Source organism: Pinus tabuliformis, chromosome 8, assembly GCF_031772625.1.
Source record: "Pinus tabuliformis cultivar Carrire ecotype Pingquan chromosome 8, CPIR1, whole genome shotgun sequence".
Taxonomy (NCBI): domain Eukaryota; kingdom Viridiplantae; phylum Streptophyta; class Pinopsida; order Pinales; family Pinaceae; genus Pinus; species Pinus tabuliformis.
The window spans coordinates 26,199,020-26,226,522 of record NC_142294.1 but is presented as its reverse complement, the minus strand read 5'-3'; the positions used below and the strand labels follow the sequence as shown (position 1 = coordinate 26,226,522).

The 27,503-nt window shown below is 41.2% G+C and overlaps 1 protein-coding gene across 1 annotated transcript in view; it reads left to right on the top strand.

Annotated features, from left to right (window-relative positions):
- Nucleotides 1-27,503, top strand: part of LOC149233968 (protein TONSOKU-like) — a 195,686-nt gene that overhangs the window by 8,715 nt on the left and 159,468 nt on the right. The window contains exons 4-9 of the mRNA XM_089371696.1: nucleotides 19,500-19,591; nucleotides 19,757-19,855; nucleotides 19,961-20,483; nucleotides 21,177-21,455; nucleotides 22,019-22,166; nucleotides 22,350-22,469. Of these exons, the coding sequence (XP_089227822.1) occupies nucleotides 19,500-19,591; nucleotides 19,757-19,855; nucleotides 19,961-20,483; nucleotides 21,177-21,455; nucleotides 22,019-22,166; nucleotides 22,350-22,469 (1,261 nt within the window). The remainder of the gene's footprint in view (nucleotides 1-19,499; nucleotides 19,592-19,756; nucleotides 19,856-19,960; nucleotides 20,484-21,176; nucleotides 21,456-22,018; nucleotides 22,167-22,349; nucleotides 22,470-27,503) is intronic.

Sequence of the window (27,503 nt, the reverse complement as noted above, 5' to 3'; positions counted from 1 at the left end):
TTGCTCTTTAAGCAAGGGACTTGGTCCACTGGGGGTAAGGGGTGTGGATTGGAGGGTTGAGGGAGAAGGGATAGGCTTATAAACAAGGTTCTCAATCCCTATAATCCTTGGGAAACTTGGATTCCCAGATGGTCTTCGACAAATAATCTTTATTGAGAAGCGGGACCACATGGAGCCAAGTGGACCTAACCCAGGTTCGGGGATGGAATGCAACAACCAATGATGTTCCTATCCTGGACGAGGTGAGGGGAAGGACCAAACACGAATATTTACTTCAAAAGGTTGAGTTGATCCTATTAAGGTCTAGCCTTGGGGATGCCTCGGAAAAATTTGATCCTAGAGCTAGGGCTTGGGATTCTTGGAGATTCCATCGTTAGAATTGCTTCAAATTTGGAGGAGAGGGAGGGGACCCACCAATGTAGTAGCATATAGGAGATTGAAGTTTTTCCTGGGGTCAATTCCCTGGAAATTGATGCCCTAGGTGACCTAATGGGGCTAGACTTCGGGAAAAAGGGGGAAAATGGTAAAAAGAGGGTTAAAATGATCACCCCTTTTGAGGGATCAGTGCCTAGCTCACTTGGGGATATGGAGTCAAGGATAATGATGAGTAAGAATTTGGTTTCTTGATCAAGGAGGCCAGGAAAGTCAACTTCATCCAACGTTGAGAGAAAGAAAAGAAAAGTGACCGTCAAGCATTTATACTTGAAAGCAAATGATGCAAGCTTCTCAAAATAAATAAATCTCTAGGATATTTCATTCATATAACATTGGCCTGTACATTAAATTAGCTAAAACATGCTCAATTCCACATTTCAATAATGCAACAACTAGCCTTAATTTTAGCAGTATGCAACAACAAGAATAATAGGACTAAAATTTACTTACAATGTTATAAAGTATATCCAACCAACATTTTGTTTGCTCAATAAAGCTCCAAGACAAGAGAAATAACTCAAATCCATACATCAAAATTCATCCATCTCCAAAAAATATCCAGCAAGGACAAAGTGTGAAATTCTCCATGATTAGAGAGATCCCAAGTCAAGTGATGATACAAATGAATACCTAACATCAATATATAACCTCCTAAGGAGTTCAAATTAGCCTATGGGCCCCTAATGATAAAATGGTATGCAAATAATAAGCCCTAATGGTGACAAGCCCACCATACTAGCTCATAATGTAATAACAAGCCTCACAAGGGGCCAAATAATGATGTATGCATGTCGTAGGGCCCTCCAAAGGCTCAATAACATCCTGAAGTGCCATATTGAGGAATAAATTCCTTGGAATATGATGGACAAGGGGTTGACCCCTTGTTCTCCAAGTAGTAGAATTGCAGTGCTCCTAATGGGTATGAGGGCACATCAATGACCCCATTGGTATCCATATGAATTAGAGATGTCTGTAGATCCTTTGTAATGGTCCAAGCAGTGGAATGAATGCTTCCATGACATCGTACAAGTGTTGGGACACTTGCCAAGAGTGTGGGGGCTCTTGTGGGGGCTTGCTGGGCATAATGTACAATCATGTCACCATCATCCCAAATGTCGATCGCTAGTTGTCTCTGAACATCCATGAAGATCTGTGGAGTGCTGCTTGCTGCTATGGAGGCCCATGGGTCTCTATGCACACCCTACATGTGCCAATGTGGATCTCTGGGGGTCAAGATCCCATATAGGGAAGCCAAACCCAAATAGAAGCCATCTGCAATCTTGCATAAGATCTAATGCATCCCTTAGGCTTCTAGTACAATCAGTCATTAGAATAATTGGTAAAGGAGCTTACAAACCATGGATAACAATGTGGGCACTTCATAATGGCATGTCCTTCCGTAGCGGGCTTTGGCATGTTCTAGTGTCTCCAAACTCCAAATGGGGCTAACCAAGTACCTTATTAGGTGGTTTCAGCTCTTAGAGGGGACAATATGTCCAAAGTAGACCCTTCTAATGGGGGTGGCAAGTGACAAATATGGGAGATGGAATAGGGAATGAGAGGGGCAACCCTGGGTCACATAATGGGGCATAGGGGCAACTAGATGAGGGGGAAGCCCACACTTGGGTATAATGTATAGGAGGGAACAATCGTGGTACATGAGGTGCCTCGACCTTGATATTTTCACCATTCTTTATATGCTTTTTGCTTTTTACGAATTTTCTTTGATTAACTGCTCGGGGCTCAAAGGACAAGAGCATGATGTGTATAATATAGCAGTGATTACCCCTTTCGAGGCCGGGCAATTCATTGCCTCTAATGCTACAAAAACTAACACATTATATATATAGATCCCCTATATATTTTGAGATCAATGGTGATTATCATTCCTTGTTCAAAGATTCTCATGACACTTTTATGAACATTCACATAGTATGGAGACCAAAGATGTATCACTTTGCTCCTTCACCTTAGACATAATGCTATCAGAGACATTGTTTCATTACTAATTGAGGCTGATTACCTCTTGCTTGCAACCTCTAGATGGTTTTGATCATAAGAGGCCTTGTGAACAAATCTCCAATACTTGGTTAGTCCGACAACAAAAATTTTGGAGCACCTAACCAATGGATGGTAGGAATCTTATCACTTACTCTTTATCTTGTGATGTTAGTAGATCTGATGGTTGATTGCATTTTGGTTTAAGGCTTCTTCATTGGTGCTTGTTACCCACCATTTTGTGGGTGATATCCCTAGGAGATTTTTTATTTATTTATTTATTTATTTTTCTTGAAGATGGTCCTCAACAGGTAGCTAGTAGCCCCTTGCAACCACCAACTAGGTCATTGTGCCATTTCACTGCCACCTAAGCCATCCATGTGGTCCCTCACCCATCTGCCATGATTGTATGTTTGAAGGTGGGCCTCTCGAACCTAAAGGTATGCCTTATCATTTGGTAATTGAATAGTGTAGTTTGCTTATCATGGACACTTATGGGCATGGATTAATGGGGAGATTCGGCGGAAAGAATGGGCTAGGTCTGTGCTCTTGTCCCCTAGACCCCTTTTGGATATTAACCTTGGATTTTAGTCCTGTGGGATCTCTTTTAATGACCAATTGGCTTTAGGGATGGTACTTCACAAGAAACCCTGATCTTGATTGTGTGGTCCCGCTCTCTTATTCGCATATATTACCCCCTTTCCACTCATTATTACCCCATTCATCATTTCTCCCATCTGGGTCCTCATTCCTCCACTAGGTCCACATGGGGTTGGTTCACCCCCTTCCCCTTGCCCACACCTTGGGTCAGGTCTAGAATGATGCCTCAGAGGTTGATGTAGCCAGAAAGAAAGGTAAAAGCGTATTTGGCCACATTCAACAGGAAAATGTACCACAAAATGCAAAAGATAGCTGGGTCAAACACATTTGGCACGAGGGCAAAAGCCAATACATGAGCTCTACCCCATCATATGGCCATCACCCTGGTTCCTACAGGTTTTATGAGCCACTTTCATCATATAGGAACTCATGATTGTCCCAACCCTTGGTGGGAAATGAACCACCTTACCTTAAAAGGGGGTATTCACTGCTATATCTTATGCATCATGCTCTTACCCCTTGAGCCCCGAATAGTTAATCAAAGAAAATCATAAAAAGGACAAAAGACATATAAAGAAAGGTGGAAAAATCAAGGCCGTGGCACCTCATGTACCACGATTGCTCCTTCCTATACATTATAAACCCAAGTGTGGGCTTCCCTTTTATTAGCCACCCGTGTACCCCAGCATGTCGCCCAAGGCTGCCCCTTCTCATCCCCTACTTCATTCACCTATCTGTCACATGCCACCACCTTTTGAAGGATGTACCTTGAACATATTATTCGCTTTAGAGGTATAAACCACCTAATAGGATACTTGGTTAATCCCATTTGGAGTTTGGGAGATATTGGCACATCCCGAAGCCCATTATGGAAGGGTAGGCCATTATGAAGTGTTAATTTTAGGTATGTTCTATGCTTAGAGCAATTTATTTCAATTTTCACAGTTAGCTCAATACCTTTTCCAGATTAGTAATCACATCAGCATTAAAGTAAACTGCAGATAGAACATAAACATAAATCGCGAAAGACAAACCAAGACAAGAGGACACAAGATGTGGTGCTAGCCAGGGACAAACCCCAATGTGGGGAAACCCTTGATCAATTATTCTTATATGTTCTTCAATAGTTTAATAGAGAGAGAGATAGTACGTTTACAACAAAAGTCAACACTTTGACTTATCTAGATAAGAGCATAGATCATCTCTAAGAAGATGATACATGAGGTCAGTTGAAGACATGCTGCTTCAACTAATTCTCCAAGGTGACTTTTTCACCTATCATTTTGCTGCATTTCGTCATCATGCTGCACCTCATCGTGCTGCACTATGTTGCACCCATCATCACTATGCTGCATCTCATCATGCTTCATTAATCATGACTGTACCCATCACTATACTGCATTATGTGCCATTGCTGCACCATGTTGCCATCCTGACCTATGTGTTGTCTGCACCTTGCTTGCTTGTTGTCCCTAACATGCTTGTTGTCCTTAGCATGCTTGTTGTTGCATGCTAGTTGTCCCTTGCATGCTAGCTGTAACATTGCATGATTGGTGTATTTGCTGCTAAGCACCATACAACTGTCCCAATGTTAGTTAGCTGTCCCCTGCATGTTGCTCTCCTTTAGAGATAGATGCTCTAGTTGTTTCGGCAGTTCCCAGCAGTTCTGGCAGTTCCGGTTGTTCCCGACAGTTCCAGTTGTTTTGACAATCCCGACAGTTCCGACTTTTTTGGCAGTTCTGACATTTCCGGCTTTTCTGGCAGTTCCGACTTTCTACCCTCTAGATCAGGGCAACGTTATTCCTTAGGATCTCTCCTCCTACTAAAACCCAAAGACAAGTACAGAGAGGAAGAGATCCCAAGTGTGTTGAAATGACTTGAAGGCCACCTCTATTTATACTAAAACGTTGAGCACATGTGGGGTTTATTTGGTTGTTGGCCGACCTTGACGAATTGTCCTATAACGCAAATAAATTCATAACTCCATGAATACTTATCGAAATCAGATGATCTTTAGATCAATCCTACACCTCTCGATGAGAGGGATCCAAGAAAAATATCAGCTGCCATAAATAAGATGACCCACATGGAGTTTGGCCCTAGTTGTCAATTTTAACATGAAGTCCCCACTTGTGGTCCATGGTTGGTAAGCTCATTTACTCGATTTCTCTAATGACTTGATGTACTAGAAGGCTAGGGGACGCATTGGATCTTATGCAGGATTGCAAATGGTTTCCATGTTGGGTTTGGTCTCCCTATACGGGGTCCTAATCCTCCAGAGGGTTACATTGGCACATGTAAGGTGTGTGTTGAGAGCCATGGGCTTTCACAACAGTAGACAATACTCCATGGATCTCGGAGGATGTTCAGAGATGCTCGAGATTCACCCATTGGACGAGAAAGATGCACTTGGCTCAGCTTTGCCCAACCAACCGCACATATGTACCATACACTTGGCAGTTGACCTAGGACTTCTAGGATGATGTGGCATCATCTACACTATCATCAGAACCCTTGTAGATGATCTACTGACATTTTTGACTCATTTGGAGACCCATGAGGTTATTATTGTGCCCCCACACCCATTGGGAGCACCACAAGTTTATTGTTTCGAGAACAAGGGGCCAACCCCTTGTCCATCACTTTTGAGGGTCCTATTCCTCATTATGGCACTTATGGACCTCATCAGGCCACTTGGAGGGCCCTACAACATGTATTATTCATTATCTCACTTCTTAAGAGACTTATTATTACATTTGTGAGCTAGTTTGGTGGGATTGTCACCAAAAGTTCGATTATTAACACATTATTTTATTTTTGGGGTTTATGTAGGCTTAGGAGACTAATTCGAACTCCTCATTAGTGTATAAATACTGTTGAAATTTGGTACCGGAGAACAGGTGGTTCCCTTAGGCTTTGATCTTTGGTCTAGGGAAAAGTGTCCAAAAGAATTTAATTTTTCTCCTAAAGTGACTTTATAATTTTATAAAGTTAAATCTAATTTAAAAGTGACTTTAAGTGATAAAGTTATTAAGTCTAATTTTAAAATAAATGAAAAATTAGAAAGGAAAAGTGACTTTGGAAATAAATGACTAAGTGGGTCTTTATTAAAGTGGGGTGAATTAAAAAATAGAAAGTGAGATTTAAATGAGCATTTAATCTCAACCATTGATCTAAATTTATTTCAGCCATTGGATTTAGAGATCACCCAAAAGTCACTTGGAGTTATATTAAAGGAGGAAAAGGAGGAAAAGGTCATTCATTCTTTCATGAGAAGATTGGGAGAAGGAGAGCAAGAGAGATTTCTGAGCAGGGAGGAGAAGGAGACAGCAGCTTGGCACACATTCCAAGACAGCAGTTGAGCAGATTTGTAAAGCTGATTCAGCACATAGTGAAAGGCAGATTTTTGCACAAAAATCGAGGAGCAGTTTGCTAATTTTTCTGCACACAAAACGAAGGCCGTACAGCATTTATTGCTGTCTTGTTTGCTGTAATTTCCAGATTGCTGTGAGGCACGAGAAATGAGATAAGTTGTAAATTTGCTTGCTGATTTTTTGCTGAATAATTCTCACTGTAAAAAGACAATTTTCAGAAATAAAGAAGAGCTCTCAAACTGGTTTTCCCCAAGAGTTGTAGGGGGTTTTTCTAGGGTCAAGTTGACCAAAAATATCAGTGTTTTAATGTGTTTTAATGGCTGTTTTTGATTGCTGATTTTTAATTCTGCAATTTCCAGCATTCTGAAAAATTTCCAGAATTTGTGTTTTCAGCAATATATTTTATTTTTTTTCAGTCTGTTAAATGTATGGTTATGGGAATGGACATTTAACTACATGGGAGAAATAAGGAGAAACTGAAAACCGGGGTGGGAAAACATAAATTTTTACATGGTATCAGAGCTTGAGTGCTGAAGGGCAGTTTGGGACAGCGAAAGGAAAAATTACAGTTGCTGATTTATCACTCAGAAAATTCCAAAAAGCTGATTTTTTCATAAACAGCAGTTTTATCTTTACTACAGCAGTGCTATTTTTCAGTTTTAGGACAGCAGGATGTCATTGGGATTGAGGGTGGAGGATAGGTTGGATGGGCATACAAATTACAGTGTTTGGAAGGAGAGAATGCAGAGTATCTTTGAGGAAGCATAAGTCTGGGATATCATGGTGCATACCGCACAGAACCCTGTTGTTGTGCCCACTGATGTTACTCAGTTGGCTGAGTATAAAAAGAAGAACAATAAGGGTAAGAGGCTGATTCTAGACAGAATCAAAGACCATTGCATGCCTCATGTGAGAGGAAAGAGCAATGCCCATGAGATGTGGACAGCATTGTCCAATCTCTACCAGAGTACCAATGAGAACGGAAGATGGTCCTGAAGGAGAAGCTGAAGAACATTAAGATGGGTAATGATAGTGCAGCTGGATATCTCACAAAGATTACCAATGTGAGAGATGAGTTGGCAGCGATTGGAGAGGCCATTCCATCCACTGAGTTGGTGCGTATTGCAGTGAATGGCCTCCCCCGTTCATGGTTGAACTTTGCTGATGGGGTTTGTGCACGTGAGACCCTTCCCACATGGGAGAGGTTTTGGGATGATTGCATTCAGACAGAGATCAGGAAAGGACAGCTTGGGGCAGCCAAGCCAGTTGAGCAGGATGATGACGTAGCACTGGTGGCAGGAGGCAAGAAAGGCAAAGGGAAGAAGCAGGCTTCCACAAGCGGTGGTGGAGGCAAAGGCAAAGGTAAAGGTAAACAGGGGAACACACAGAAGGGCTATTCCAAGGTGAAGTGTTGGAATTGTCAAAAGATGGGACACTATGCAGTTGTGTGTCCGGAGAAGAAGAAGAAGAAGGGGAAGAACCAGGACGTGGCAGCTTCAGCAGAGATTGAGGACTTTGCTGGTCGTTTTGACCGAGAGTTTGCGTTCACTACGTGTGAGTCCTCTAGTGCAGGATCACCTGCCACACAGGTTCAGAGGGAGCATGCTTTTCCCTCGATTAGCGGAGCATCTACAGGTATCTGGTATGTGGACAGTGGAGCTTCACGTCACATGACAGGAGTCCGTGAGTACTTCTCAGAGCTTTTAGAGAGTGGCACTGATATTGAGGTAGTACTCGGTGATGACAGAGTTGTTAGAGCAGTCGGGGTGGGGACAGTGACATTTCAGAGGGAGTCCAAACCTCCCTTGAAGGTGTCAGAGGTTCTTTATGTGCCAGGGATGAGGAAGAACTTCATATCCGTCTCAGCTTTGGAGGACAGAGGATATGAGGTACTGTTCAGGGGAGGACATGTGTTGATGTATCCCAGGGGCACTCCAGCTGATTCAGCTAGAGTGATAGGTGTACGCCATGCAAAGGTGTACAAGTTTGCATTCCAACCCCTATTGGCATTGAGCAGTGGTACCGACAACAGAGCTAGCAGTTCTGAGCTGTGTGAGATTTGGCACCGCAGGATGGGACATATGTATCATGGAGCCTTGAGGACATTGCGGGAGATCACTACAGGTGTGCCAGATTTCAGTACTGATCACTTTGATACTTGCAAAGGTTGTGCGATGGGCAAGTTTGCCAAATCCCCTTTTCCCAGCAGTGACAGCAGAGCGACGGGGATACTTGATTTGATTCATTCCGATGTGAGCGGTCGGATGTCTCATGTTTCCTTGAGTGGATATGAGTATTATGTTTTATTCATTGATGATCACTCCAGGAGGACCTGGATTTATTTTTTGAAGACCAAGAGTGAGGTCTTCAAGCGGTTTCAGGAGTTCAGAGCTCTTGTGGAGACTCAGACAGGTTGAAAGATAAATTCCTTGAGGTCGGACAATGGAGGAGAGTACACCCTTGGAGAGTTTGTTGACTATTGTGCGAAGGCAGGCATTAGGAGGGAGTTCACTGTTCCTTACAACCCCCAGCAGAACGGGGTTGCGGAGAGGAAGAACAGATCCATCACAGGGGTTGCCAAAGCCATGTTACATGATCAGGGGTTGCCATTGTTCTCGTGGGCAGAGGCCTGCAACACAACTGTTTACTTGCAGAACAGGAGTCCGCATCGTGCCTTGGGGCACATGACTCCGGAGGAGGCTTTCTCTGGGAAGAAGCCTAATCTTGGTCATCTTCATATCTTTGGATGCATTACATACTCCTATATACCCAAAGAGAAGAGGACCAAACTAGAGCCCACCGCAGAGAAGGGTATCTTTGTGGGCTACAGTGAGACCTCAAAGGCCTTTCGGATTTACATCCCTGCACAGAGGAGAGTTGTTGTCAGACGGGATGTGAAGTTCGAGGAGGACAGGGCCTTTAGGAGGTCACGGGAGTTAGATTATCTGGATCAGCTAGACCCTCAGCAGCAGTTGAGTCAGTCACAGGGATCCAGTGGGCAGGGATCAGGAGGATCCGGAGGTACATCCATGAGGATGTCAGGTCCATCAGTGAGCAGTGGCTCGCCGAGCCAGAGGGGTGGTGCTCCGGGCAGCATGCAGAGCAGTTCACAGAGCAGTTCACTAGGGAGTCCACTGATGGACAGTTCACACGGTACCTCAGCTTCTACAGGTTCAGGTGCAGGCAGGAGGACAACAGACAGACAGTCAGGAGTTCAGGCTACTGATGATGATGAGGAGGAGGAGTTTCATTCTCCGGTGGGAGAAGTGCGCTCAGGGAAGAGGAAGCCCAAGTGGCTTCAGGACACCTTGAGAGATGCCACACCTGTTGCTGAGCCGAAGAGGCCGGTCAGAGAGAGTAGACCACCTGAGAGGTTTTGTAGTTATATGGCGATGGTTACCAGCATCCTTGACTCTGAGCCATCTAGCTATGAGGAGGCAGCTAGCCAGCAGGTCTGGAGAGAGGCCATGCAGGAGGAGTATTCTTCTATCATGAAGAATGATGTTTGGGAGGTGGTGCCGAGGCCTGAGGGCAAATCCGTGGTTACTTCCAGATGGCTTTACAAGGTAAAGCATGCTGCAGATGGCAGCATTGAGAAATTCAAAGCGAGGTTTGTGGCTAGAGGGTTCTCCCAGGTAGAGGGAGTTGATTATGAGGAGACCTTCGCTCTCGTGGCTCGATATACTTCGATCCGCTCCATTATATCGATAGCAGTAGAGATGGGTTGGAAGATCCACCAGATGGATGTGAAGACCGCATTTCTCAATGGCTTCATACAGGAGGAGGTGTACATTGAGCAGCCACAGGGCTTTGAGGTGCATGGGAAGGAGTCCCATGTGTGCAGATTGAAGAAGGCCCTTTATGGCCTAAAGCAAGCTCCCAGAGCTTGGTACTCCAAGATAGATGCATACTTGAAGGGGATGGGTTTCACAAAGAGTGAGGCAGATCCGAACCTTTACTTTATTGTGATTGGTGAGGAGCCTCTCATTCTGGTGCTGTATGTGGATGACTTGATCATTACAGGTGCAGAGAGACTCATAGAGCACTGCAAGAGAGATCTTGCGGCGGAGTTTGAGATGAAGGACATCGGCTTGATGCATTACTTTTTGGGTTTGGAGGTGTGGCAGGAGGAGGGGCATTTCTTCCTGGGGCAGGGGAAGTATATTGTGGACATCCTTAGCAGATTCCACATGGAGGATTGTAGACCCATGTCGACACCGATGATCACCAACTGAAAGAAGCTTCATGCTTCGGATTCCGAGTTGGTGGATCCCACATTGTACAGGCAGCTGATTGGTTCCTTGATGTATTTGGTCAACACTAGACCAGATATCTGTTTTGCAGTCAACACGATGAGTCAGTTTATGTGTGAGCCTAGGAAGGTTCACTGGGTGGCTGCAAAACACATTTTGTGGTACTTGCAAGGGACAGTGGATTATGGTCTGGACTACAGGCAGAGAGATGGAGTGAGATTGGCAGGATACACTGATTCTGATTGGGCAGGTTGTGCTTCTGATAGGAAGAGCACTTCAGGGTGTTGTTTTGGGTTGGGTTCAGCAGTAGTGTCATGGTTCAGCCGGAAACAGCAGTCAGTAGCACTGAGTTCAGCGGAAACAGAGTATATGGCAGCCAGTCTAGCTAGTTGTGAGGCTATCTGGCTTCGCAAGATGTTGTTTGGCTTATTTGGTCAGCCGTTGAGACCTTCAGTGATTTACTGTGATAATCAGAGTTGCATTAAACTCACGGAGAATCCAGTATTTCATGACAGGTCAAAGCATATCGGGATCAGATATCATTTCATCAGAGACTATGTTCAGAAGGGAGCTGTGAAGCTTGAGTATATTTCCACTGATGAGCAGGTTGCAGATATCCTTACCAAAGCCTTACCATGGGGCAAGCATGTCTACTTCAGAGACAAGATGGGTGTGGTGAGGAACACCTTCCTCGGTAAGAGGGAGTGTTGAAATTTGGTACCAGAGGACAGGTGGTTCCTTTAGGCTTTGATCTTTGGCCTAGGGAAAAGTGTCCAAAAGAATCTAATTTTTCTCCTAAAGTGACTTTATAATTTTATAAAGTTAAATCTAATTTAAAAGTGACTTTAAGTGATAAAGTTATTAAGTCTAATTTTAAAGTAAATGAAAAATTAGAAAGGAAAAGTGACTTTGGAAATAAATGACTAAGTGGGTCTTTATTAAAGTGGGGTGAATTAAAAAATAGAAAGTGAGATTTAAATGAGGATTTAATCTCAACCATTGATCTAAATCTATTTCAGCCATTGGATTTAGAGATCACCCAAAAGTCACTTGGATCACCCAAAAGTCACTTGGAGTTATATTAAAGGAGGAAAAGGAGAAAAATGTCATTCATTGTTTCATGAGAAGATTGGGAGAAGGAGAGCAAAAGAGCAAGAGAGATTTCTGAGCAGGGAGGAGAAGGAGACAGCAGCTTGGCACACATTCCAAGGCAGTAGTTGAGCAGATTTGTACAACTGATTCAGCACATAGTGAAAGGCAGATTTTTGCACAAAAATAGAGGAGCAATTTGCTGATTTTTCTGCACACAAAATGGAGGCCGTACAACATTTATTGCTGTCCTGTTTGCTGTAATTTCCAGATTGCTGTGAGGCACGGGAAATGAGATAAGTTGTAAATTTGCTTGCTGATTTTTTGCTGAATAATTCTCACTGTAAAAAAGCAATTTTCAGAAATAAAGAAGAGCTCTCAAATTGGTTTTCCCCAAGAGTTGTAGGGGGTTTTTCCAGGGTCAAGTTGACCAAAAATATCAGTGTTTTAATGTGTTTTAATGGCTGTTTTTGATTGCTGATTTTTAATTCTGCAATTTCCAACATTCTGAAAAATTTCCATAATTTGTGTTTTCAGCAATATTTTTTTTTTTTCAGTCTGTTAAATGTATGGTTATGGGAATGGACATTTAACTACATGGGAGAAATAAGGAGAAACTGAAAACCGGGGTGGGAAAACAGAAATTTTTACAAATACAAGTGAGATGAGTTCATTTGCTCATCAACACTTTGGGTTGGATCTCTTCTCTCTCTTGAGAATTTCACACTTGTTCTTGGAGGGTGAATTGGAGCTTTATGGATGAATTTTGATGTTTGGATTTGGTTTAACTTTCTCTTATCTTAGAGATTCTCTATTGCAATTACATGCTTTTAATGCTATTCTTGTTTTACTTTGTCATGTACATTGGATTGAGATTTTCGCTATTTTTAGGGCTAATTGCTGCATGTGTTTACTGTTTAAATTGTGGAATTTTGTCTCTATATAGCATCTCTTAATGTATGGGCTATGTAATTTGAATGAAATTTCCTAGGGATAATTCTATCAACGAATTCATCTTGATAAGTCATCACCTTTTGCAAGTCGAAGTATACAAGCTGCAAGGTTGCTTCCCTTTGCCCTAGAAGGCCAGTGAGGTAGTCATAAAGCTTCATTGACTAAGAAACAAGGTCCTCATTCATATAGACTCCGTTTTCCCAAGACTAAGGCACTTGTCTACTAAGAGGTGGTCACCCAAAATGAAATCTTTTTCACTTTTTCCTAGGTCTAGCCAAGTTGGGCCACCTAGGGCATCATTTTTCCAACAAAATAGCCCTCCAAAAAGTTCGATCTCCTAGCCCCTCTTGCGCTGGTATGTCCTCAAGGCCTCCTCCAATTTTGAAGCGATTTTGACAGTGGAGTTGTGAGAAAATCCAAGCCCTAGATTCAAGATCAAACTTTGCCCTAATATCGCCAAGGCTAGTGCCTCATAGGATCAATTCAACACTTTTAAGTGAAAATCCTTTCTTCAGTTCTTTCCCCCTTCCTGTTTGGGTTAAGAATATCATTGGTTGCCAAATTCTTACCTCCTAACCTAGGCTAGGTCCATTTGGTCCCATTAGTTTGAAAAGTCAATTCTTCAAGAACCATTTGGGATACCAATTTCAATAAGGATTTTAGGGATTGGGAAACTCTTTCACAAGTCATATCCCATAAACTTAGCCCTCAAATCCCCACATCCTTCTCCTAGAGGACATTGTACCTTGCTTAGGAAGCAAGCAAGCTCCATTCTTCAACCTCTTTTGGAAAGGGATTATATGGGTCACTTTATATCCACTTGTTGATTTATCCTTCATTTGTGACTCCATATATACTGGGTCTCCTCCCATCGGTGAAAATCCACAAATAGTAGGGAGCCTTAGCTGGGGTGACAGTGGGCTAAGTCTCCACTTGTTGCCTTTAGTCTAGCATTTGACCCTTTAGGTCCCTTGCTAGTTTGAGTGGTAACAGTGCCCTTACCCATTTTGTTCTTTTTGGCTTGGTATTGTTCAGTGTTTTTAAACCCGACCGGCTTGAAACCGACTCGGCCGAGTTGGTCCGAGTCGGCCAAAAAAATTTCAACTCGGTGGTTGAACCGGTTCGTTTGGTCGAGTTAATACCGAGCCGACTGAGTCATTGCATGACTCGGCCGAGTCCGTATCAACCTGGCCGGGTCAAGGAAAGTAGCCAATGAACCCCCAAAAACGCAATTTTTTTGACTTTTTATGTTTTTTTTTTAAGTGCGGGGGACTTCAAATGGTTTTATTAATTGGTTTGTTGGTCTTTGGGGTCCATTCCCCTCTCCTAGTATTGATATGCTATTCATGGTAATGTTAAATTCTTAAAGTAAAAGTGACATTCTCCTTAATCTTCATTTTCATCCTTTTACTTAAATTTTTAACATTACCATGAAATGACTTAGGATGTTTGAGAGTGGTTCCGGCCTCATTGGATTTCATATGGAGAAAGTAGAATTTTCGATTTCATTCAAAATCCAGCAAACTTATCAGTTTTTCAGGATTGGGGGATTGCAATGTTTCCATTGAATTTTGTCATGTATTAGGGTATGGAACTCGTATTTAATCAAGAGCACCAATCCCTCTATGTACCTTGATGTTAGTGACATTGGTTGTTGAACTCCTCCGGGATTCACTCCCAAAGCGGGAGCTTCTGAAAATGTCGCTCCCGCTCTCGTTTTCGCTCTCGCTCCCTGCTTTCGCTCCCGCTCCCAAGTAACACCGAGCCAGATGATGTTGGCAACTCTAGCAGTAGCCAGTAGTACTGGTCACAAACTTTTGTTGTAGAGGCCATTTATAGCCTCCTTGGTTATGTGTTTTTGTTTTGATCTCTATATCATCATCGTGTATGTATTGGACAGTGCACTGGGTGCCATTTTGATATAATGGATATATTCATGAGCCTACTTTGATCATATGTTGCCTACTATCTATATTCTAATGCTATGTGTTTGGAAACATGAATGAAAATCTTTAAAATTATGTGTTTTTGTAAAAAAATAAATATTTAATGTATTTTTTACAATGACCGAGTCATTGAAATCGAGCCGGCCAAGTCGATACCGAGTCGGAGTCAACCCTCGGCCGAGTTGGAGTCGGAGTTGGAGTTTTAAAACATTGGAATACTTGATTGTATCTCTTTTAACTCCCTATCTACACTTTTATTTACGTATTTTGCAGTTCTCCTGAAGATATTTTAGCACTCCCAATGGTTCACTCATCTTTGTTCTTTTTTGTAGTTACCTTGGCCATCTTTGGCCACTAGTGGATGTTGGTATTTAAATCAAATAAAATTGAACCATGCGGTGAATGGAAGCAATCTATGACCTTCGGTTTCTTGCTCAACCTGTTCTATCGTTTCTAACTCATTGTTTGATGTTCATTTAGAATCAGTTTTATTGAAGAAGCATTCATCTCTCATTTATACCTTTTCGGCATCTTTCCAAATTGTGACAGTAAAATAGTTTGTTGTATCAATTTTCTCCTTTATGTGAAAATTCCTAGTCTTAAGGAACCCCTATTGCAGCGAATCTGAATCTACTTCACCTACTTGATTTTAATTACATTCATGAAGTCATTCTTTTGAATACTGAAGCAAATTACTTATGTAGCCTACACTACTTAAATTTGATTTGCATGAAACAAGGAAACTGAGCAAAGAACAAGATACATAGGGAACAATTATTTTTGGACAAAATAGTCCCCGAAAAAATCCAATGTGGGAAAATTGGTGCAACAGCTCTGAGGGTTTATTATTATGTAGGTGAAAATTCTGATACAAATCTAGGATGCTTTAACTAGCAATCCTTTACAGAGAAAATACTAGACAAAAGACTGATGAAATGTTCTCACCCTGTCACTGGAGAATCAGTGATTGATCCTCAGCTCTGAGAGGCTCTGTGTCACCTTCTGATGGCCTCTGCGTCAAACTGCATCACCCCTCCTGGGTATTACGCTGCCTCTCTGCTCTAGATCTTCTGTTGACTGAGAATTCGACTTTCTTGCCTCTAGTCTCACACCCTGGCTTTCGACACCTGAACTTCGAATTTCCTTTGCAGAAACTTGACTTCACCTCACTGATTGTGTTGCCTCTACGTCAGCACTGCGTAGGACAGCATCAACCCTCATTTGGACGTCTTTTGTCCTTTCTCTACCTTGTATTGTCCGGAAAGTCCTCTCGGAATCTCACTGCCTCTCTGCTGCAATATCTCCCCAATCAATTTTTCTCTTGAGAACTTCTCACATCAGAAAATCGATTTCCCCAATCTCTGTGTGTGTGTTTACAAATGAACCCCAAGCCTCCATTTTATACTTTTCTTGTTGAATCTTCAATGGCCGAGATTAAGTCTCTAATCAACGTCTAAGATTAAAACATGACTTGATCCGCCTTCTAGATCATTCTCACCCATATTTTTATTAATACCCATTAATATTTTAATTTTCAGAAGTTTAGACTTAGGAACCTCATTAAAAATATTAATTATTTTAATAAAATACAATCCGGGTGGAATTTCACCAAACGGTTTCTTAGTTCTTTAGAACTCGTGTGCCTTATCCTCTCCACCAATTTTCAAAGCTAGAGCACCTCTGGTGCTACCAAAAACTAACACTCCCTCTTTGCGAGGAAAGTGCTCTAGCAACAATGTCCACCTGCATGTTGCTCTGTTTCTGAAGCACCTCCTTTTTGCATTGCTGCTGCCACCAACACTGTGCTACTGCTGCTATTGTATTGTTTCCCATGACACTGCCACTACCACTGCTGCATCTGTACTACAGCCCCCTCTCAAATGCTACATCTGTTGTGCTGCTGGCACTGCCACTGTTAACACTGCATCTGTATTGCAACTCAGTTGCTGAGAGAAGCAACTGAAAAAACATCCAAAATTAGCTGAACTTAACTGTGTTCAACATAATATAATGAATGTTGGAATCTGACTATTGCTGACCCTCTGAATTTTCTGCGCTGCTGCTGACCTTTGCATCGTGCAATCTGCATTGTTGCCAACCTTGCTCTGCGCTGATTAGTTTCTGGTTCCAAGCCACTACATCTGTCCTCGAAACACTTCACTGCATCATTTGACATTAAGTCCATCTCACTACTGTTGAATCTTGGGCTCCTGTAGCAAGGAATTGATCCAAGAGGTGGACTCCTCAAGGATCTTGCCCACATGTAGTCCTCCCGACTACAACTCAATATTGCCCCATCTCCCTCCTGGAGATGCGTGGGCACTCATGGAAAACTCATCTTCGTCAATCTTTGTTGAAGCAACCTTAGGATCATGTTTCTCATCCTTATCCTTTTTCTTCAAAGGACACTGGGATGCATAGTGGTCCATCTCGCCACAACTGAAACATTTCACCTTTGAAATGTCCTTCTTTCACTTCGGCTTCTGCTGTCCCTTCGATGCTAGAACTACGTTCTCCTCCTCCTTCTTGTTTGTGCCACTCCCATTGCTGCCATTGAGGTTGACCTTTACTATGTCCCTCCTTAAATCCTCCTGTTGAAGAGCTGCCCACATCTCCTCCCATGAAGGTAGTTTTTCCCTGCCCAAAATGCTTTGGAAGAAAACTTGCCATTCATCTGGGACTCCATTCAGGGCTATCCTCACCATTGTGGTTGGTTGAGGAGTGGACCCCACTACAAGCTGGTCCGTAGTGTCCTGAAGACGTTGAAGATAGAGGTTCACGCCTTCTTCTTTCTGCATCAAAGCCCACTGCAACTTTTGCTCTAAATACATCTTCCGCTGTTCGGAAGAGCCTTCATACAGAGACGACAAGGCTTCCCACATCTCTTAGGCTGTATCCTTGCCTTGCAAGTGTGAGACCACATGTTCTCAAACTCCATTGAGAATGAGACTCTTTGCCTTCCCCTACTTGGCGTTGTACTTCTTCTTTTGATCGTTGTTAGCCGAAACAACGACAACACTTTTGACGTAGGCCTTGAGATCATATTCTTTTAGAACGACTAAGATTTTGGTCTTCCATATGACATAGTTGGAGGCACTGTCCAACCTGTCTTGATCTCTGAGCCCATGCGATGCCATCTCACCCAATTGTTGAACTGACTCCTCTAGTCACTGCTTAGCACTGCTCAACTGCTCAGCAAGTGAGAAATTCGAACTTTCTGGTGGAAAGTTCTCTCAGGAGAAAATTCCCCTTCTATGTGTCTTCGTTTTTTGCAGTGGATTTCTGCCCCGACAGAAACTGTGCCCTTCAATCACTGTGCTTAGGCTCTCCGTCACTCCCTCCGCCTCTGTAAACTCACAAACTGGAAATCGTACCTATCTGTCGTCTCACTCAGAGAGAGATTTCCTCGGATCTGCTTCCCGGCAAGGACTGCGCAATCCCTTCAAGGGGATTTGAATTGCTGCCAAGTGCAGCTTTCGACCTCATCGCTTAGCACTGGATCTACTCTTCCTGTTTCAAAATCAATCCTCTGATACCATGTGAAATTTCCTAGTCTGAAGGAACCCCTACTGTAGCAAATCTTAATCTGCTTCACCTACTTGATTTTAATTACATTCATCAAGTTATTCTTCTGAATACTGAATCAAATTATTTTTGCAACCTACACTACTTAAATTTGATTTGCATGAAACAAGGACACCGAGCAAAGAACAAGATACGTAGGACACAATTATTTTTGGAAAAAATAGTCCTCGGAAAAACCTAATGTGGGAAAACCAGTGCAGTAGCTCTGAGGGTTTATTATTATGCAGGTGAAAATTTTGGATACAAATCTTGGATTCTTTAACTAGCAATCCTTTACAGAGAAAATACTGGACAAAAGACTGGTGAAATGATCTCACCTTGTCATTGGAGAATCAATGACCGACCCTCAGCTCTGAGAGGCTTTGTGTCACCTTCTGATGGCCTCTGTGTCAAACTGTGTCACCCTGGGCAGCTTCTGCGTCACCCCTCCTTGGTATTACGTTGTCGCTCTGCTTTGGATCTTTTGCTGACTGAGAATTCAACTTTCTTGCCTCCAGGCTCACACCCTGGCTTCCAGCACCTGAACTTCGAATTCCCTCAGCAAAAACTTGACTTCCCCTCACTGACTGCGCTGCTTCTGCATAGGCTAACGTCAACCCTCCTCTAGACATCTTCTTTCTTTTCTCTGCCTTGTATTCTCCGGAAAGTCCTCCTGGAATTTCACTGCCCCTTTGTTGCAAGATCTACCGAATCGATTTTCCTCCTGAGAACTTCTCACCTCAGAAAATCGATTTCCTCAATCTCTGTGTGTGTGTTTCCAAATGAACCCCAAACCTCCATTTTATACTTTTCTTGTTGAGTTTTCAACGGCCGAGATTAAGTCTCTAATCAACTGCTAAGATTAAGACATGACTTGATCTGCCTTCTAGATCATTCTCACCCATATTTTCATTAATACTCATTAATATTTTAATTTTCCTAAGTTTAGACTTAGGAACCCCATTAAAAATATTAATTATTTTAATAAAATACAATCCTGGTGGAATTTCACCAAACGGTTTTTGGGTTCTTTATAGCTCACGTGCCTTAGCATCTCCACCAATTTTCAAGGCTAGAGCACTTCCGATGCTACCAAAAACTAACACTTTATTCAACAGTTACCGATGTTCTCTCTTATTCAACAGTTTAAAAGTTTTGTCAAGAAAATTTGTGACATTTCCACCACCTTGAATGTGGATTCTAATTTAAATTGAATGTATGTGCCATATTATTTTAAAATGTTAAAACCTTTTAACTTATTCCCTAAACTTGTTGCTTATTTTTAGGGTCAAGCAATTGCCAAAATCAATCTTGGTAATGTACTTGACTCAACTGGTGAATGGGCTGAAGCACTGGAGGCATATCAAGAGGGTTATAAGTAAGTTTCATTTTTAATTGTTTTCATTGTTGCATATAAATGATCAATAATGGCATCCTCTTGGATTCCATAGAAAATATAATTGAAGGGGGCCATTTTTTTTGAATGACGGTCCTGCACACAATCTTTATACTCTCAATGCTTGTTTGTTTACCTTTTCAACAGGACAGCTGTTCAGGGGAAGGTGCTCTCTTCACAGCTCACTGCTCTACAGAATATGCACTATAGTTACATGTTACGTTTCGATAATCTTGAAGATGCAAGGTTGGTTAGAATCCTATATAAGTGTTTGGCATGGCTTTGTATATTGATATCTTTTCTGTAAGTGAATATTATTTCAAATTGAAATGTTTTAGCGACTGGTTGCAGGGAACTGGAAGCTGATATTGAAAGTTTGAAGAAACTAGTGAATGAAAAAGGAGAAAACAAAGATTCTGATAATGAACGATGTTCTGAAACTGACAGTGAAGAAGGAAATTGTGTTCACTTGTCAGATAATAACATGGAAATAGATTCTTCACCTGCTGATTGCCCTTCAGAGAAATCAGCACAGGCAAATCATCTCTGCAAGCAAAGATCAGACAAAATTTCAGGTCCGAGGGGAAATGTTGTGTCTATTGAAGATGACATTCCGTTGGCATCTTATCTACGGTCTTGTAAAGAGGCATCATGGAAAAGAACACCTCAGCAGAAGATGGGAGGCAAAAATGAATGCCAGAAACAAAGCATTGTTGAGGAAAAACCTGATTCTCATAAGATTGCTAATGACAGGCTTCCTGCAAAAGTTAATGTTAGTGAACAATCCGCTGGTCGCAAACGATCTCGCATGGTTCTATCTGATGATGAAAAGAGTGATGATATGGAAGAGGGCATTGAGTGCCATACTGAGCAAGTTAGTAATTTATGCAAATTCAAAGCATTTTATTCAAGTGTCTCTCAGTGTGAACTTAAGATTGCGTTCAAAGCATCTTACACTTTTTTTTCTTATTAGGATTTTGTTCACTTTTTTCAACTCTAGCTTATCAGGAAAATCAGGGTAAATGCAAAAAGCTGACCGTCTATGCTGCATCATGATAATCATATGATTGTAAACCGGGGAGTCGGGGCATCTACATCTTATTGTTTCAATCAATGCATTAAATTGGTTGTGTAGCAATTATTGTATTCCTTGTACTTCAAGGGGCTGCTTAAACAATCTTTTTCTTCAGAGTTCCAGATCACAACCATTTGATATGTTCTTCTATTCTTGGCCACTAGGACTGGCCACAAGTCTATTACTCCATGTCTTACAAATGAGGGTTGCGGGTCTTAGACATGTATCTAAATATCCGTCTGTTGCAATATATTCACATGTTACTTTTACTTGTGTGAACGTTTAGTTGAAACAAGCTTTCTTGGATTTCATTAAATTTGACTTGCATACTTCTAGTTCCAAATAAAATAAGTTCTTTATTGCTGGTCAACTAAACCATATAGCTGGGGACTTGTGCCATGTGGATTGTGGTTCTGTTAGTATTTAGTGTTTGCAATTACCGTTACTTGTACTGTAGGATATTTTCTGATATTGGATGTTTTCACCTTCCAGCAAGAGGGTTCGCTTCCCAGTGAGATTGGAGATGCTGAGGTGGATCTTCTACGTTTATCACACGAGGAGAGGAAGAGTCCTTTAGTATCCAAAAATACCCAATCCAGCGCAGGACATTCAAGCTATTCACAAAGAATGGATAAAGAAAATACAAATGAAATTGGGAATCTTTTGGTGGGGTGCAATCAAATTGATGGAAAACTTGTTCCAGGGATTACTTTGAATGTGAAGCATGATAATTGTAGGATTGGAAAGGATATATATCATCACGAGAATCATGTAAGGTCTTGTAACATGGTTATTGCAGTCACGAGGATAAAACTATTATTGAAGATTAATGCCAACATTGAGTTTTTATAATTTTTGTTAGTTTTTTGAGAACCAGATGTGTGTTTTCAACATATATGGCTATTAGATGTAGAGATGTAATTCATGAATATCTCTAACTTCAGTTGATTATAGGTAATAGTGAATTGCGTTCCTTTTCATACCACAGTGCTCACTTGAATTGATTGTAGCTCTGGAGATTGTCGGCTAGCATCAATAACATCAATATATTTAGCATGGAATCAAGTTTTCCATGTTGCCAATGCAAATAATAAATTTAGATGTGTGATCTTTTCAATCTGATCCTTTTTACTGTTCATCTGTCCTTGAATAGATTTCCTGAGTTGTTTATGCTGTGAAAATATAATTTCTAGCTACCTGTTTTTGACCAGTTATCTGTGGTAGAGTTTCTTTGGTCTAGGCAAGATCATAGATGCAACTGATCTGTTAAATGTATATAAATGTCTGACTGTAATATATCAAAATGTGACTAGATTGGAGTGTTCAATCTGCAGGCTGTTGTCCCAGTTAGGATTGGTGAAACTATTGTCATGGTGGATGCAAGAGGATCAAATGAGTCTGGTCTCAAAACCATTAACTGGTTAAAGACAGAAGTGGTACAACTCTTCTGTCTGCAACTTTATAACAACAATAAATCTTCAGGTATCTCTCTGGAAGTTTATGGGCACTGGGTTTGCTATTTGTTATATGAATACCATTTCAGTATTTATGTTTTAAGTAAGCCTAGTTGTGGCCTATGTTCACAAAACAAATCATCTTTGTCATGATTTCATTGATGATGAGAAGGTGCATACTGTGAATTTTTGTCATTTGTACTTTTATCAGGGAAGAAGCCTGTAGTGCAAAAAATAGTGTACCGAGGAAACATTCTTGAATCAGACCAGTTGGTTGAAGATCTTCTGGCCGACCTTCATCCTGGAGATACAGTTGATGCTGTCATCGACGGTACGCTGTCTTAAAGTTTACTCTCTCATTTTGGTCTTTAAATATGTACTGAAGCAAATGTCATTGCCTGGTGAAAGATCACAATATATTTATTTATTTATAGTTTCTATTATATTTTCTGATGCTGTGCTCCACAGATGCACTAAAGATTAGCTCTGTTTAGTTGGTATCTTTTTAACCCCAATAATTTAGCTCTTTTCAGCTCTGTTACATGCAAAATGATGAAAAATAAGCAATAATCTTACAATTTCATCCAAGAAAAGACCCTCTTTCAATCCCACAAAGACATCCAATACAATAGCCAATTTCCAACAGGAAAATGCTCCATAAGAATCACATGTCCACAAGTAACGGAAAAGACAGGTAATTCATACCCTAAGAGAGGGCTGAAATTTGAAGTGTGACGATGAATAGAATGAATGAAATAATATTAGTTTATAAGCCTTAAAACAAGTTTGATTTTGAGCGGTTAACAAGACAAGAGGTTACAAGCGACCCAGATAGCTCAAAACAACAAATAATGCCATAAAAAGCCCACTTGTGTGGGTCGATATCCTCCAAAAGCATGATGTCATGTCCTTTTTGGGCCATAAATGCTACAAAAGTGCATGGGATGGGCTAGTGAGATGCCCCGTCAACATAATCTACTCCAATTCTTGAGGCAAGACCTTGAGAAATGCTTCAAAATGCCTTTGTGTCAAAATTGTGCTATAGGCCCCCTAGGTCACCCTCTCAATGGCTATATGGGTTATATGGCACCCTCTCTGTCTAGTGTTGGGGCTCCAAGTGCAAGTACAAGCCTTCCCTTGCAATCCTTGGGATGACCATCATCATTTGGACTCTAGATTTGAGCAACACCCATCAAATAGTGTCAAGGTCAACTTGGGGTGTATAGAGTCCGTTTGGTACAACATCGAGTAAATCCAACACAAAGCAAGAGGAGCTCAATGTTTCAACATTCAGGGGTGCTCTGAGTTGTTAATCAACTAGAATCCTCATAGTGCCCAATGCTTTGCTCTGGATGGGTAATGTTGAATCTGCAAGGTCATCATTGTTCTCTAGAAAATGTAAAATGACCTAGGCATGTTGTGAGGCGGAGAGATATAATGTGCCCTTAAAGGATTTTTTTGCTGTGTGAAAAATCACCTAGTGAAACTATCTCAAAATCAAGTGAAAGTTTGCAATCATCAGGGACAATGATCATAGATGTATCATGGTGGACCATACTTAATTGTTAAGGGCATAATAACACTTCAAACTAAGATCACCTTCATATATCTAACTAGACACATTCTTGTAAAATTGTTCCCTAGTTGTGTTAGGAATGGCTAGACGGTCAACCCTATTGGGTGTTTCCATCTCAATGGGAGGTAACATGTCCTTCGTCAACCCTTCAATCCATAGGTGCTTCTGATAATAGTGGCAATGGAGGGTAAGGACTTCAAGGCAAAGTGCCATGGTTATGGGACTAGCTGATCAATCATCTTGAGTGTATATATGTGAGGAGGGAGCAATCGTGGAGGCATGAGTTATCCCTTTCCTTGGCTTGCTTTTGCCACCCCCTTTGGTGTGCCTTTTACTTATTTTTTATAATGCTTTGATGAGGAGCGTAACTTAGGAGCCCAAACTTACTTTTAATGATTTGGCATTTATTTACCACTTAGTGAGGTGTTAGTTATCGCTTATCAAGGCTGGGACATGCAAGAGTTCCTTTATTATGTGATGGAGCATTAAGTGTTCAAAAAATTAAGTGATTGATAATGAGGTGGGTAGAGCTCATGCTAGGCTTTCGCCCACGTGCTAATTGATGTCTTGACAATCTTTTGCATTTTAACTCATCTTTTTCTTTCATTGTAGCCATTTTATGCTTTTAGTTGCATCAACCTCCAGGTTAAAATTTCTGGCCCAGACTCAAGGATGAGGATAAGAGACTGCCAATCCTATTGAATCAATGACCCTAAGCCTAAATAATTGAGATGAATTCGCAGAATGATGCAAATAAGTACGAAAAAAATCATGGACGTATTACTTCAATCCAAGTTTTCCAAGGAGTGCCCATCCTATGTTGGTCTTTGTAGCTCGGACATGTGTTCTAGTTTTGAGAGGTGTCATTGAGGCTAGAGACATAGAGGAGTTAATTATCTCTAAGCCCATGTACTTTTTTTGAAGGTTCACCTAGGAAAAATATCTTAATTAAGTCAACTAGTGATCTTTAAAATATTTCTTAAGTCTAACTTAGGAAAAGTGAATAATTAATTGATATTAATTGGGATAAGGTCGATTTTCCTCTAGAAGCTTGTAGAAAGTTTCTAAGATGATCTTAGCCATTGATTAGGTCAATTGAACTTCTAATCGTGGCCATTCATTCACGAATGTGTGATTATAAAGGAGATCAATGGGCAACTTTGGAGATCACACTGGTATTCGAGTGGGTGATTTCAAATGACACCAGAGGGTTTCAACCTCAGTGATCGAGGAAAGATTTTCTAGAGATTCTTGTTATCAATATTTTTTGCAGGAGGCTGAGTTTTTCCCAGTGAGGTTGTGAGTTTTAGGAGGAGGTCAAATTGCTTTGTGTATTTGCAAGAGGAGGTCGAGATTATGTGGCAAAAACCAGTGCGTGTTCACTTGAAGCCAATGTGAATTTGCTTGAGGCCATTCGAGTCTTCTAGAAGGAAAATTGAGTTTGTAGGGAGACAATGTGGATTTCCAAAGGCAATGCGCGTCGCTGGAGGCAACGCGAATTGCATAATAGGGAAGTAATGGGGTTTTCCAGATTAGTAGAAATATAGAAATATTGTTTTGGAGCTTTTCCAATGAGAGGCAAGCAATGCTATTTCTTAATAGCAATTTATTTGTTGAAGATATTAATAAAAGCCCTTGGATATGAAAAATACTTTTTCCCATATTGGGGTTTTTCTAGGGACATTTTGTCCAAAAATTTGGTGTAAATTGTGTGATTGGTTTCTTGCATTTTCAATTTGTGATTGGTGCTGTTTGTATTGTTATTCCTTGCTTCTTGTATATCAATTAATTTGTTGTAAATAAGTGATAGGAAATAATTAACTGGTTAATAACACCTTCTGGGGCACCAAAATTTCACATGGTATCAGAGCAATAAAGCATTGAGGTTATTGGCGATCTTAGTGCAAGGTTTTCAAAGGAGAAAGCAAGGATTCATCACACATATTTTTTCTTCAGATTTATTGTTTGAAGGCTTCAAAAATGGCTTCAGTTGGATTAAGAGGCCGGAACATACTTGATGGTGTATTGAAATTTGGTGTCTGGAAATCCAGAATCTTATTATTGTTGGAGCATGGACTGAAGGACTATGCTACAACAATTGTAGCCGTTCTGATAGATTTGATGCATTTATACCTACCAGAAGTAGGACCCCAAAGCTAATCGTGTTATCTAGCATGGGGTTAAAGATCACATCATTCCCCGTATCACAAAATTGGTTACAACCAAGAAATTGTGGGATGCCATCTTGAAACTGCTATAGAATGCTACTATAAACATAATTTTGGCTCTCAGAGAGAAGCTAAGATACACCAAAATGAACAAAGGAGAAGGTGTAGTCAGTTACCTCACCAGGATTAGACTTGTCAAGGATGAGTTGGTAGCTGTCGGAGAGAAGATAATGATGACAAGCTCATGAGACCTGCTTTAAACAGGTTCTCACCATAGTGGGACATGTTTGTCCAAGTGATTAGTGTACAACAAGGCCTACCTGATTGCGATTGTTTGTGGAGTGATTTCACTCAAGAGGAGCTTAGGTTGAGTCTTGTTAGTGGCAACAACAATACAACCCAGACACATGAGGACAAGAACATTTCTCTAGTAGGAAAGGGAGAAGCCAAGAAGGGCTCAAGTAAAGGACCTAACTCCAAGGGAGAGAAGAAGAAAAATGACTTGAGTAAAATCAAGTATTTTGGATGCGGTCAACATGGTCACTATGTCAATCAATGTTCGAATAGAAAGAAGGGCGAGAAGAAGAAGTAACAAACAACAACTCCAACAGACATTGACAAGCTATCTTCAAGACTCGAATACGAGTTTTCTCTCATAGCTTTCTTATCTAGCTCTACCTCCATAGGAGTCTGGTATATTGACTGTGGGGCATCGTGTCACATGGCAAGGGTTAGAGAATATCTCTCCATGTGAAATTTTATCTATTGCAACTACTGGAGATTATTCTTCTAACTCAGAAATTAATTTTGTAGTTTATTTACTACGACAAATAACGAATAAAATCATAGCTGCAATTTTTACCATAAAATACTGCGGAAAATAAAATTCTGGAAACCGATAAATTCTAGCACACACAAAATAAAACTGACACAATTATTTTTGGACCAATGTCTTCGGAAAAACCCAACAGAGAAATTAGTGAGAAATACCTCACACTATCACTGTAGATTCAATATTGATCCAGGCTTTGGATGGCAAGCCCCACACCGCCTCTGCATCAGCCTATGTAGTTCAACGTCACAGCTACTAGGCTCTGCGTCACCCTTCTTGTTGGTCGATTTGCCTCTGGAACTTCGACTCTGCCCTTCCGGTCTCACACCCCGACTTATGGCTCTAGAACTCGACTCTCTAGCAAATTTCGAATCTCCCATCGGGCTCTACACTGCCTCAGCGTGGCTCTATGCTGCCCAGCATGGCTCTGCGCTGCCTCTTCTAGATCTCTCTCTGCCTCCTCTGCAATGTATCCCCGGATCAAGAAACTCTCCAACTAGAAAACTATCCCTGCCCCTCACTGCAAGAAATCTCCTCGATGACCTCTCCGACAACTGTTGCGCTGCTCTCTTGAGAAAATCGATCTCTGATCTCTCACTCGATGTGTCTTCCAAATGCCCATCGAAGTCCTTATAATCTTCTCGTTGAGTAATCAATGACCCAGATTAAATTCTAATCAATGGCTCAGATCATATTGACTCGATCTTCGTCTTTTTCTAGAAGATTCACACCTAGTTTTATTAATACCCTTTAATTATTTTAATTTCCTAAGTCTAGACCTAGGTATCC